Here is a 13,850-nt window from a genome sequence, read left to right on the forward strand (position 1 = left end):
AAAACCTTGCAAGTGGAATTGTTTCATTCCTTGTACTTTTGTATTTAGTGCCCCGTAGATAGGTGCTTAACAAATACTTGCCCAATGATAGGCAAACACTAATCGCTTTTAGTTTGTCCAGTGACTACTTACGTGCAAATTAGTGTACTAAGACAGAGAAGAGCTTTACAATCGTGACAGCAAACAGGCTCATCACGAAAGGAGAGAAAAACACAGGGAGAGTCTGGGTCTTAAACTAAGATATTCAAATAGCAAAAAAAGCAATACCACAGTTTTCCCTCAGAGAAAGGACCCAGGAAAAATTGTAGAAAAACATGGACCAGAAGGGCAATGGGATAAAAGGCACCGAGTGCTTGTGACACGCATAGATACTGGCAGAAGTAGGTATACACAATTATGAAATCATGGAGCTTTCCAAATGAGATCACTATTAGCATATATCAAAAGAAAGTTCACTTACTTAGCATTTGTCCCAATCCAGTAAATGATTCCATTTTCATCAAAATCATGCTGGTGCCGGAATACAAAATTCTGCCCTTCTCGTAGTTTCCGAACAAAAACAAAAGATGACCGATCAAAATCATACCACTGCTTTGCTACCTGAAAACAAGGAACACAGACCATTTCAACCCAAATTATTCCACTATCTTGAACTAGACAGAAAAAAAAAACTTACCATTTTCAAGAGATACTGCTCTAAAGATTCAACTGTGGCTAGGGGCTCCATTTTCAACATCCTTCCAGTTCGATCTATCAATGATGTTTCCCCAGATGCACGTTCTAAGCGAAATCGTAATCTTCTCGTCAATATCTTTTTTAAAAAAAAACACAGGAAAATAGTTCATAAAATGCCTTGCTATGCTAGAACCGTGAAATGTAACAACGCAATCACTTTAATGAAGACAACTTTTGAAAACCACATCAGCAGCAAAACTGAATCATTTTTCATTAATTCTTAGGACAGGCTGAATGAAAAATTAGCAAGAACTATCAAGGAAAGCACAGTTCACATAGAAACTATTAACTGCTCTGAATTTTCACATAATTTCAATCGGATGACATTTTGATAAAATAATTTAACTTCAGTGGCTTGTTTTCCATCATTCTAAGTGTTTTTTACAATTAGCCATTACATGTTAATTTTCCATGCAGTTCTCAAACAGAAACATACAGTACAAGGGTAACAACTGATTACAGACTTAGCTTCAGAACCGCTCTTCAATAAGCTGACCAACAAATACTGCGCACACCCAGCATGTACAAGTCATCTCCTATCTGTGTATCAGCCATGGTACGCATGTGTGCTATATAACTGAATGTGTTTCTGTGTATTTTTATGGTTAAGACTGTATGTTTCTAGAAAGAAAGGACTCTTACTTCTACATTTTTCTTCAGCACCAAGCATAGTAATGATATCTGCAGTTAACTCTACAAATTATATTGCTTTGATAGGACAGCAAACTGCTTTGTTCCAGAAACTCTATCCTTTATGCACTCTGCTAACCTCTTCAGTTTCTATACCAGAGACCACACCACTATTCTGGATTACTGATCTCACATAAAGCCTGGCCAAAAGACTGAGAGTGAAGCCTTAAATAAACCCTACCAAAAAACTTGTTCTCGTTCTTCCCCTTAAATCTACGTGGAACAGACTACAAGGAAATCACGTTCTTCTGGTTTAATATAACAAGGAATGAGTACAAATTCTTCTTCCATGTCTAGGTTCCAAACTCTCTGCTTCAGTAAAAGTACGAGGCTCCCTAGGGATAAAACATAGTTCTATACATAAGTCATGCGTCTGGGGTTAGGCTTTAATGGAGTTGTAGTGATTACTCATACTATCCTCCAGAGACAAGCCCTACCCCAAGCCCCTCCTTTGCTAAGCAGTTCAGCCCTATCATCTGACCCCTTTTGTAAAGTAGAAATTTTGTTCTGTTGAAAGCCAACCTACAATATTCTCTACTTTTTTTCCCCAAGAATTCCTTTCATCTATTCACCTTCATTAAACCCTGGCTCTCTGCTAACAATACTTCTCCTTAAAAGCCCTGTTCTCCCTATTTAACCTGTTATGAGCCCAAAAGGAATCAATATAACTTTGCCCCCCACCTCTTCCCATTTCTGCCTTTTTCTACTGAGACCCATCTCCTTCTTTACTACCAATACTGACTAACCTTCAAGGCCCAACTCCATTATCACAGGACCTGGGTTCAGATTCCAGCTCTTCCACTGACTGTGTAACTGGGAACAATCCACCTAATCTCTAAGACCTCAGTGTGCTCCTCTGTGAAAATGGATGGATAGAACTAAAGAATCTCTACGAAGAGATCAGACTAACGACCCCTAAAGCCCCTCTCAAATCTGAGCCCATGATTCCATGAATCCTTCTAGATACGAGCAATTTCTCTCTCTCTCTCTTCCCCCCAAAAACAAAAAGTACTAGATGGAGAAGATGAAAGAGGCGGGTTCTACTCTCACTTTTAACACTTTTAACTTTTAACACTTTTTAACACTTTTAACAATTAAATTTAACAATTAATTTAACAATTAAATCAGGTGACTTATATTGGGCGAGTCATTAACCCCTTCATTCCTGAGTCCCTTGATCTTCCTATGTCAGTGTTTTTAAAGACCAAAGGGAAGACTACATGTGAAAATCATTCTGGGAAACATCAAGTGCCACATAAACATGACAGCGACATAACTTGGTGGCTCTATACCACCTCAAGTCACAACTATCTGTGTATCACTCACTGCCCTCCTTAAGGACAGGGAACAAACTTTATTCTTCTTTGTCAGACTAAATGAATAGGATACAATAGAATGCTCAACAAATATTTGTTGAAACAAAAGAATGCATGACTGTCTTATCTAAATTTACTCCATGCTAAATACTGTGGCAGTAAAAACTCAAGGTAGGCACCAAAAGGGCACATGGCGCTTAGCATCAGAGGCAAGGCAGAAGGAAGGCCCATCTCGAAGTGAGGAAGATCTCTCCAACACGTCCAAGCCCCTTCAGCTCTACCACCAGCAACCAGGACTAGTCTTTTCTATTATTTCATTTGATTCTGGCAACTATTTTGTTTTTGTTCTTATGGGGGGGGAGCAATTAGTGTTAAGTGACCTGCCTGGGGTCATACAACCAGTAAACATCTGAGGCCAAATTTGAATTCAGTTCCTCCCAACCCCAGGGCCAGCACTCTACCCGCCCCTCTGACAATTACTTTGTAAAGTCCGCACATCCCCAATAATGCATAAGCATAAGCTGGTGAGAAAGCAATACTCAAAGTGGTTAAACAACCTGTCCAGAGGCCTGAAGTCATCCTTTGTTCTTTTACACCACAATGTTTCACTATGAGCACATGGTAACTACAAATTTCTCAATCTTTTACGAGGTACAAGTTAATCTGAACCAAACTTACTTGCCATCTCTCCCAAAGGCAGGGAGAAAATGTCTCTACCCAAACACAGAATTTGCTTCTAAGGAAACAACTTTGGCTGAGTTTTTGGGTAAGATAATAGTCACTTTTGTGTACGCCTGTCATCTGAACTCTTTGATCTGTACTCTTTTCCTTTTGAGATGAGCTGCTACCATTTTTCTGGCAATATCTGACAGGGAAAATACTGTAGTGAGAGGTAGCAGACACCAGGCAAGTACAGGTGAGGCACCTAGGTACTGGTCATGGGTCTCCAAAGAAGCCAACTTCCCTATTCAGAAACAGATATTTTAAGTTTACCTAAATGATCATTTGGAACCAAAAAAAGGGAAAGTACTAATGAAGAAAATAGCCACATACACAAGCACCTACTCAATCCAATAAGAATTTATTAAACACCTACATCAGGTGCTAAGATAATAAAACAAAACATAACCAAAAAAAGGTCCCTGACCTCAAAGATCTTATGTTCTAATGGGGAAATACAACAGACAAATAAGCAAAAATAATGATGGTGTCTTCCCTCTCCTCAAATTAAGTAGGAGGATCCAAAGTTTCTTGTGCTTCAAGTAGACCAGCCTTAAAGGAGACCAAACATTCCACGAAAAAGTACAGCAGAAAGCAGAACCTAGATTTGGCACGAAGCCACATTAGACACAAGCACATGCGAGCACACCCAGCATTGAATACAAATCCCTCAATCTCAACAGGGAAACAAAGGAGGGTGAAGCAGCAGGGTGAGGAGGTTTCAGTAGCAAGTGAAGAATAGTTCAAAACAAAACAAACTTTCCAATCTTAAAGACAGAGTTAAATAGGAAGAAAAAAGAACTAGAATTTAAGCGGATATCCATCGATTGAGGATCACATAAACGAAAAGTTATGGTATATGAATATGACTGAATATTACCACACTCGTATGAAACAACCTAGATGACTGCAGAAAATCCTGGGTAGTCTGAACTGATGCAAAGTAAAATTAGCAGAACCAGAGGGAAAAAAGTCCATTCAAACAAGGACAAAAAACATTCTAAAGAAAAATAACCTGTAAAGACTTACAAACACTGACCAATGGTTTGTTTGGGCAGGAGGGAGGCAGTATGCTAACTTTCTTTTTAAAAGTAAGGCATTTAAGCATTTTTGAAAATGCACAGAAGAAAAAAAACTTAAAGTAAATACAGACAAGCAGGACTGTTTTCAAAGTATAAGATTTATTATACACTATTAAAAAAGTGCTAAGAAGTAGAGATTCAGTTTCATATATAATCCTGTATTATGCTAAATACACAGAAATGCTGTTTGGTGTTTCAAGTTCAAATTAAGAGGTAATTTTTTTTTTGAAGAGTACCAACAGGTGTAGAGGGATTAGAGGTTTTAAGTATGGGCTGAGAAATAAAGAAGCATATAACATAAGATTATCGTCACAGAAATGTCAAGGTTCTTTTTAATTAGGTAAATAGCATACTACCGGATAATGGTGAGATCCAATATGAAGTTCCTGTGTGTCTCACACTGGGAAGTGAATAAAATAGGGCTGTCAAGGAAATCTAAGACAAGAGCAGCGGAGTTGTTTTAGCTAGAGCTCAGAGCGGGGCTGGGGGGGACGGGGATGGAGTGGAACGGAATCAGAGACAGGAGAGAACCACTCCTTGGGGTGGATGGGACAATGTATGACAACCAAGCTGTTCAATTCTTATTTTGCTTATTTTCTCTGACAAGCAGAATGAACTTTGTTCTGGAAATGAGAGAATGAAAATGGTTAGCAGGGAGCTGAGACCCAAGATAAAGTAGGAAGACTGTGAGGCTGTCAGACGAAACACCACCTTCTAAACTGAAAAACTGGCAGATGGATGGATCAGTGACTGTCACTGACCTCTGTTAAGAGAACAGTCTATAAAATGCAGACCCGTGAGCTTGACTTTGACGGGAAAAATTATTGAACAGATCCTTAAAGAGACAGTTAGAAAAGTTTACAAGGAAGCGAGGATTGAAAAGACTCACCACGGCTTCATCAAGAGCAAGTTATGCCGGACCAACCTCGTTTCCCTTTTGACAGGGTTACTAAACGGGTAGATCAGGAACGGCGCACGCACAAGTTTACCCGAATCTTAAAGAATTCCATAAAATGTCTCCTATCACTCGTGCGGCATCTACGTAGAAATACGAACCAAACAATAGTGCTGCCAGACTGCTGGGTTCAAACAGCGGCCAAGACTCCAGGAGCGCCTTCTACAAGGATGTGAAAGGCCGTCAGTGGAAGAGAAATTAAGAGTCCTTCTCACGAGCAAGGAATGATGCGAGAAGGCAGATTGAGCCTGTTCGGAAAAGCTTTCTAATAATTAAAGTGCCCTAAATGGAATGGGTTACCTTGGGAGGTCATGGGCTCCCTCTACTTAGCTATCTCCGAGCAGAAGTTGGATACCCATTTGGTTACGGGTTAAGAAATCCCTTCCAAATAACTCTGGTATGCATCAGACACTTAAAAGGATTAATTATGGCCTCTTAAGGACAATGGGTAGATCACCTATGGAAGGCATATGAAAGGACACGGACCAACTACAAAGGACAGATTAAAAATTCACCAAAGTAAATGTGCTGAAGAAGGAAGCAAAGGCACATGACTTAACTGAGCTTGAATACACAGGGACAGTACAAACTCAGAAGAGCACGGAGAGTTACTGTGAATAAAGTGCTCTATAAATTTATAAATACAATACTACATAAACGTGAGTTACTGTTTTTGTTACAAGCCTAGAATGAGCGGGGACTCGTGAATAACACTAAAAACGCAGCTAGATAACAAAAGAACTTTTTCACATGTTTGGTTTCAGAGAGGAAAAAAAGAGGAAGGCTCAATACTCGAGGATATTAGTTGAAAGGCGACGTGCAACAAAAAGTCAACACTATTCAACCATATTTTGTGTCAGTAAGGAAAATAACTTCAAACTGAAAAGAGTGTAACGATTACAGTGGAATGGTGATAAAATAAGAACACATTTAGACTCTTCAAATAAGTCAACTCTCAGCCCAGAGAAATTATACCCTGACACGCTTAAAGAATCACTGAGCCACAACTGGTAATCTCCGGAAAACGATGAAAAAAGGGGAGTAGAAAATAGGAAGTGACAAATTGTTCTTATTTCAAAAAAGACATCAAAGTGTCAAAAGTAGAATAAAAAACCCACAAAATTAGAGAGGAGATGATTAAGTAGCTTCAGGAATGAATTTCACTAAGACCAACCTCACTACTAACTAAAATAACCTAGATTTTTCCTGTAACATAATTCACTAATGATTTATCAGAAGAATGTCAGACATTGTAACCTAGATTTCAGAAAACCATCTAAAACTCTGTCGTAACAATCTGACAGGTAAGATAGCGAAACAAGGATTTATACAGCCAGTTGAACAACCATACCCCAAAAAGCAATGGTTCATTGATTGGTACCAACCCACAGAGTCGTCTCCAATACAATGCCACAGGATTCAGAATGATACTGTCCTGCTCAGCATTTTTATAAATGAAGTATCAAAGATTTCAATAAAGCTTATAAAATCTGCAGATGACACAAAGTGGAGGGGGATACCTAATATGATAGAAGGCAGAATGAATAATCAGAATCATCTTGAATACTAATAGGCAGGATAAAAATCAGTAAGTAAAATGACAGGGAAAATGTAAAATTATAAGGCTCTTATAAACCTAAAACAGGCACACATCCATGTAGTACACATGTGCTTTTTACTTAAAGCATCACACGTTTTTAAATATACACAGAAAAAACTGAAGGCTTAGAGGGGAGTACTTACTTCATGACTTTAAACTATTAAAACAACAAAAGGGACTACCTCCAAATAGTGCATAAAATTCCCTTACTTCACATGGTAAAAAAAATCGAGCATTAGATTACTTCAAAACTAAAATTTCATAAAAGTTGAAAGTACTAAGAGGATTTAAGCCTGAAATAATTTAAAGTCTGAAAGTCTGTCAAAATCAATACTGTCAATCAAATATAAATAACAACAAACCTTTTAACAAAAGGATAGATTGCTTAGCTATAAACATTCACCACTTTTAATAGCTCATGTGTTCTGTGCTCACCTGGAGATTATATGTAGATCCTGGAGTATCATACAAATGGAGAGGTAGACGTTCAATAGATTCTAGCACCGCTATTAACTTCCGAATTAATGCAACTGCTGGACGACTATGAAGACAAGAGTAATTGTTAAAAAGAGTGTAAATATTCCAAAACATTGAATAAATGATAAAAAACACAATTACATTAAAAGATCTGTCTAATAGCTATTATCCAACTGGATAAAATAATAGAAACTGAACCAAATGAGCTAATTTATCAAGGAAAGATTAAAACCCAAATAGTCTGGTTTATTATTTATCTACTAAACAAATACCTCACAGTCACGCTGCTTTCTCTATATGGTGAAACCATATTTTATTTTTGGCAGATCTCTGAGGAAGCAGAGACATGTACGCATAATTCAACTTTATTTATTGTAGACCTAAAAAAGCTTTAGTAATTTGAAGATTTCTGTTATCAAAGAAAATTCTTCTGTGTCAACTGTTTGCATTGTACAAATAACATGTAACTTAAAACTCTCTTTGATTTTTTCAAATAGATGAAGAAAATACTGTGTTTAATTCAATATTTATTAAGCATCTACTACAAGGCATATCTGATGTCGAGGAATACTTGACTTCAAAGTAAAGAATACTATACATATTATATCCCAAGATTGCTATGTTGCTCTAGATAAAATAATCCCCCTTTTACACGAGGAAATTGATGTTCACAGCAATTAAGGCGCCTGCCCCTGGGTCATGTTGCTAGAAAGTGCCTTTCATAAGCAGAACATGAAGTCCCCAATTCTAGTCAAAAGTTCTTTCAACTACACCAGGAGACTTCTTTTTTCATACAAACTCACAGAACAAGATACATAAATTAGGTTTTACTCAATCATTCACTGAGGGCAAGCCACATACATGGAACTGTTTAAGCAGCTGCATTATGCTGCGTAAGCAATTAAAGGAAAAGGTGGCTCTTACCTTCCATCATCTTCATTTTCACTGAAGGCCGTCTTGAAAACATTGATCCTCTCTACGAGCTGACTACAGTCTTGTTTCACCTCTAAATCCGTGCTCTGAAAGAAAAACAATCTTATTATATAATAGACTTCTAAACAGTATTCTTTCCTCATGGGGTAGCGATCACAGTCATGTTTGCATAAAATGTTTTCACTAGACAAACTATTCTAATAAAGATAAAAATTCAACATACTTAGCCACCGATATTTTTCTATTATCTGAGAGCCCTTTATGAAATTCCTCGTGAGGCAGTTCTCCTTACTAAGCCTACGACAGTAAAGTGATCATCACTAAGAAAGGACAGAGAAACTAAGCGCTGCTTAAATTTTAGAGAAATTCAAAACATGGATCAACAGGCTGCACGTCGTATTGTCAGACACAAAAATAATCGTGCATTTCCTTTGTGGAAACTCGTAAGCTGATTTTAAGGGACACAGTAAATGAAAACCTTAGTGCTTAAAATTTACTAAAGCAAGTGCTGATGGATTTCATTTGCCTTTGTCACTACGTAAAATAAATCAATAAATTAGATCAAATTCTAGACTAAATGATAGTTTTCAAATATTCCAATTACTAGAAAAAGGGGAAAAAATAGAGATTCATTAAAACTGAACAAAAAACGGTCAATAAATTTATTACTGAATCTTTTACTCAATTTTTTAAAATCGGATATTATAGAGTTTATACTTAATAATTTTAATATTTTAGTTTCTGAAGAGTCTTTAACACGGAGAATGAGAATTTAAATACAATACTAAGTGATTCCATTTACTATAGCCTACTTTTCCACTTATACCCAAGAACAGACTTACATTATTCAGAACTGTAAGAAGTGCTTGCACCAAACCACTACTACACATTTCATATGGTGAAATAGTGTTTTCATCCTTCAAGAGTACAATTAAGTTTTCCAAAGCTGTCTTCATTAAATCTCTCCAAGTATTCTCACTCTCAATGCACTAAAGAGAAAACACAGTAGGTAAAGGAATAAATAAGCGAAGGCCAAAGTTCCTATTTTAATTCAAACGTTATCAACCTTGGTAATAAATGGATTTCTATATCATATGCCAATTCTTTTCATACTTCTCTGAATACAAAGGCAGAGGGGAAAAATTCCATCCCAGCTTCTTGACAAGTATGTTGATATGACATATTAAACTACTGGTGGATCTGTGAATTGATTTTTTTTTTAAATTTGGAAACTGTAGAGCTTTGAAATTATATTCAAAACACTTCTAAATGTTGAAAAGAGATTAAATTCCTACTAGCCTTATACACCAAAGAGATCAAAGAAAGAAAAAAAATAGTTATATCAAAGAACTGATAACCAAAAGGGATGCCTAACAAACAGGAAATGGACAAAGAATGTGAAAAAATTATCGTAGCATAAGAAATGACAGATTCAGAAAAAACCGGAAGAACCAATACAAAGAAAAGTAAATAAAAGCAGAACAATCTACAGAATGACTAAAACAATTTAAAAGAAAACAACTGCGGAAAACTTCAGAACTCTCATCAAGAAAAGCTCTCTTGCAAGAGTTGATGTTAAAGACACCAAATGAGACAATTTCTGAGGATATTTTGATTAAATACTTAATCGTTACAAGGCACAGCTTTTAATTTGGAGAGGGGATATCAGGTTGGAAGACAGTTTGGGGAGTTGGTGGGATAGTGATAAGATACCAAAAGAGTCAACCAATAATTTTTTTTAAATACAATGAAGAGAACAAAAGCACGTTCAGAATAGAACACAGACAAGCAGAACGCTGTTAAGATGTTTGTTAAGATTTATTAGTCATTAAACTCACCTGTCTGTTTGTATGAAGCTCCCAGGATGATTCTAATTGAGTTGCTATGTTTCTGAGTGTTACCACCACTCCCCGAGGCATACTTTCAACAGCTTTAAAGTGATCATCATACAAATCTCTGGCCATAGTTCGCACCTAGCAAAAAAAAAAAACAAACTGTTTTTACACATTTAATAAATCTGCCTCATCTTTCCTTTACTCTTCATAAAATATTAGAGCTTTAATACAGTCACGGACAACTTGGGTTTTTTTTCCTATCAGCTTACAAACAAAACTCTATCACTCTTACTCATGCACATCAAATTTTTAACATAACTTGGGTATCATCAGACTAACAACATGTCAGTAGGCAAAATCACTGTTGGAGTTAATTTTTTAGTTTACAGTTCTATGTTCTTCTGGAAACAAAACAGAAACTTACCAATTAGTGAACAGCAAAAAAATTATGGTACACAAATGAAATGGAATACTGCTACACAGTACACAAAGAAAACTGGGAAGACTTATGTGAACTGATGCAAAATGAAATAAACACAACCAGGAAAGCAACACAACAATCACAACATGGAAATGGAAAGCCTGCCACCAACAACAACAAAATTGAAAATGAATGTTAAGGAAGTAGAATGACCAAGGTTGGTTTCAAAGAACAACTATGAGAATGCATCTCCCTCCCCTTTAAACAGAGGTTGGACACCAAAGATGTGAGATAATGTATTCAGTTTTCATTTATTTTTTTTTTCTCTTTTGTGTTTTTTATAATAGATGGCTCTCAGTAAGGGAGGAAAGAGATGGAAAGGTGATATAAACAAAAATATCAATAAAAACTAAAAAATGTCTTTTAAGTTTCCATGATCTTATTTCTCATATGATTTAGGTTTAATTTGTATCTTATTAATCTATATAATTTCTATACATATTAAAATTTTGGGGTGTCATTTCTTCTCATTCAAACTAAATAAAGACTATTTGGAGGAGAAAAAAAAGTTAGCTCACCGAAAATACCACAGATTTCGCAAACCTAAGATATGTGTTTTCTAAGTCATTCTGTAATAAAAATTTCTACAAATGCAAACCATGGTTTGCAATCCATGGAACCATGCAGAATCAATGTTGTTTATTTTAATGACAACTGAATATAATCTATACAGGAGTTCAAATGGTAAGGAGAAAAAAATTTACCCATTTCCCTCTTAATCACATTTTTTTTAACAATCTTACTACATATCAACAAAAGACTGTGAAAGATACAGTATAACACACCAGAAAGAGTATCATATCATAAATCTGGAATAAAGAGCTAAAACAAATTGTCAGAGTGTTATGCTACTACATAAAAATTTATCTCAAAGGGCCATCATTTTCACAAAACACATTACTACTAACCCTAAACGAAGCTGTTAATGTGTTCATGTGCATGCACTGGCATGCACACACAGACACATTTAATTTGGCTAGCATTTCAAGTCCTAGAAAAATGTGATAGAATATGTTATAAAAAAGTCCCTTTTGGAATATGGTCACCTAAAATATAGAGATATCATTCTCATAAAAAGATTTGTTGCATCCCAAAGTAGAAGAAAGTTCAGCCATGACACTCTACCTACCCTTAATACTTGTAAGAGCTATAATGACACAAAATAAATATAGAAGTAAAATATTTTTACAAATCCAAATTGCTTTCCTGCTCATTTCTATTATGCAGGAATTACAGGATCACATTCACACCATATCACATCACATCAGGGATAAGAAACAAAAATTTGTTAAAAATTATGCCCATTAAAATAAATTACTATCACTAGTGCCAAATCTTAGAAGAGTAAGATCACTCCCTCCAAAAAAAATTCCTCTAAACCTTAAAATTAAACTGTTTGCTGCATTGTGGCTTTTTATCGCCACTACAAGAGATAAAATGAAAACACGTTATTCAGCACTAGATACATGGATATTTAGAAATAAGAAATTTAGTTAGAGGTTAGAAGAAAATTAGATGAAAATAGTAAACGTAGGAAAAAATAGCAAAAATTATATCATAAAAATTGATGTGTTCAAACCTTCATAACTTGCAGCTTAAAACTTTTAGAAATAATTTTAATACAAAGAGAAAAAAATATTCCTTGAAAAATACCTTTTGCTTTGTTTTCTCTAATTTAGATTTCAATTTTCTTCCTCTTTTGCCAGTCCAGCCAGTGACAAATTCTGATCCTGCAAAAAATATACAATATCAACATACCGAATATGCAAAGTATTACATGAATTCTTACCTGTTAAAATTTAAATATATATGTGTATACATATATATATTTACCCAAAGACGTTTCAGCTGTAAATGAATGTTTAGTTCCTCTATTAGATTCAAAGACAAAACCAGGCAGATCTTCTTTCAATATTGTAGCCTGCTGACCATCTGAATTATGAATAGCAATTTCTCCTTCTTTTAAACATGTTAGTGACCAATTGCCTACAGTAAGTTTAGTGGGTCCCGGAACTGAAAGTATAGGTTGACTTGAAGTAGATGGCTTTACTTGGCTTCGTGCTCTTTGTAACTTCTCTAAAAATTCACTTCTGCTTTCTATAAAGGAAAAAAAAAAGTGGTTACATTTAATGCTTTCGTCCTTTTAAAGCTCTGTCTTTCTTTAAAAGATATTTCCATAATATAAGTGAATTCCTTTTTCATATGAACATTTTCATTGCCAAAATTGTCAGAAAAAGAACATCTGTATAATGAAATTTTATAAAATCAATTTAAGAAGAGCCTCTCAGATATAAAATAAGGGAGTCAGATTGTTGTGAAGACCAGATACAGAACTGCCCTTTAGATGAATGTACTGAGAGACCTTTTTTGAAGGCAGAGCAATGCCTGAGGTAATGATGACTACAGGGCAAATATGCATAACTTTTCATTTTTTTCAAAGGTTAAAAAAAAAAGAATCAAATAACTGTTTACAGAGTATGGGAAGATTATATGAGCACAGTTAGAAATGTACATTTCATACCATTAATTAGTGATGAGTTAGTACTTATGAGGAATCAGAAGCCACAGAAAAAACTTCAGGAGAAGAAGCCAACAGAAAGGATGGACATGGAGAAGAGGAAGAAACTGAACACAGGAGTCAGAGACAGAAGTCACAAGAAGCTACAAGAAAAGCAGCTTACAGGGGACAGAATGCCCCCAACTGCAAGGCTGAGTAAGCTTAGAGGGCTACCTCAAGCTGGCTGGGGTCTGCAGAGGCTGAAAGCATCCAGCTGAATACCCCCTTCCCCCCCATGGAGAGCTGGCTATCCAGGATCAGCACTCCCTAATATCACCTGCTGCACTCAGTGGTGTGAGAGGAAGAAACAGAAGGGGAAAGACTGGACTTACATCAGCTTTGCTGTGAAAAAAAAGATCATCTTCATTGAGAACTGACTGGCCAAAGGAGAATCCCCTGTTATTTGAAGAGTTGGGGAAGGGGGGAGGCAAAAGAGGCATAATCAAGGTGGCCAAGTAACAGCCAAGTT

The 13,850-nt window shown here is 36.1% G+C and overlaps 1 protein-coding gene across 4 annotated transcripts in view; it reads right to left on the reverse strand.

Annotated features, from left to right (window-relative positions):
• The window catches only part of HECTD1 (HECT domain E3 ubiquitin protein ligase 1), a 104,638-nt gene that overhangs the window by 33,670 nt on the left and 57,118 nt on the right, over positions 1–13,850 (reverse strand). For all 4 annotated transcript variants that reach the window (XM_036736766.1, XM_036736765.1, XM_036736763.1 and 1 more), the window contains exons 14-21: positions 12,658–12,921; positions 12,478–12,554; positions 10,347–10,481; positions 9,351–9,497; positions 8,500–8,594; positions 7,534–7,639; positions 677–811; positions 461–600 (exon numbers count right to left, since the gene is read on the reverse strand). In XM_036736766.1, coding sequence (XP_036592661.1) covers positions 461–600; positions 677–811; positions 7,534–7,639; positions 8,500–8,594; positions 9,351–9,497; positions 10,347–10,481; positions 12,478–12,554; positions 12,658–12,921 — 1,099 coding nt within the window. The remainder of the gene's footprint in view (positions 1–460; positions 601–676; positions 812–7,533; positions 7,640–8,499; positions 8,595–9,350; positions 9,498–10,346; positions 10,482–12,477; positions 12,555–12,657; positions 12,922–13,850) is intronic.

This window comes from Trichosurus vulpecula, chromosome 8 (assembly GCF_011100635.1).
Source record: "Trichosurus vulpecula isolate mTriVul1 chromosome 8, mTriVul1.pri, whole genome shotgun sequence".
NCBI classification, from domain to species: domain Eukaryota; kingdom Metazoa; phylum Chordata; class Mammalia; order Diprotodontia; family Phalangeridae; genus Trichosurus; species Trichosurus vulpecula.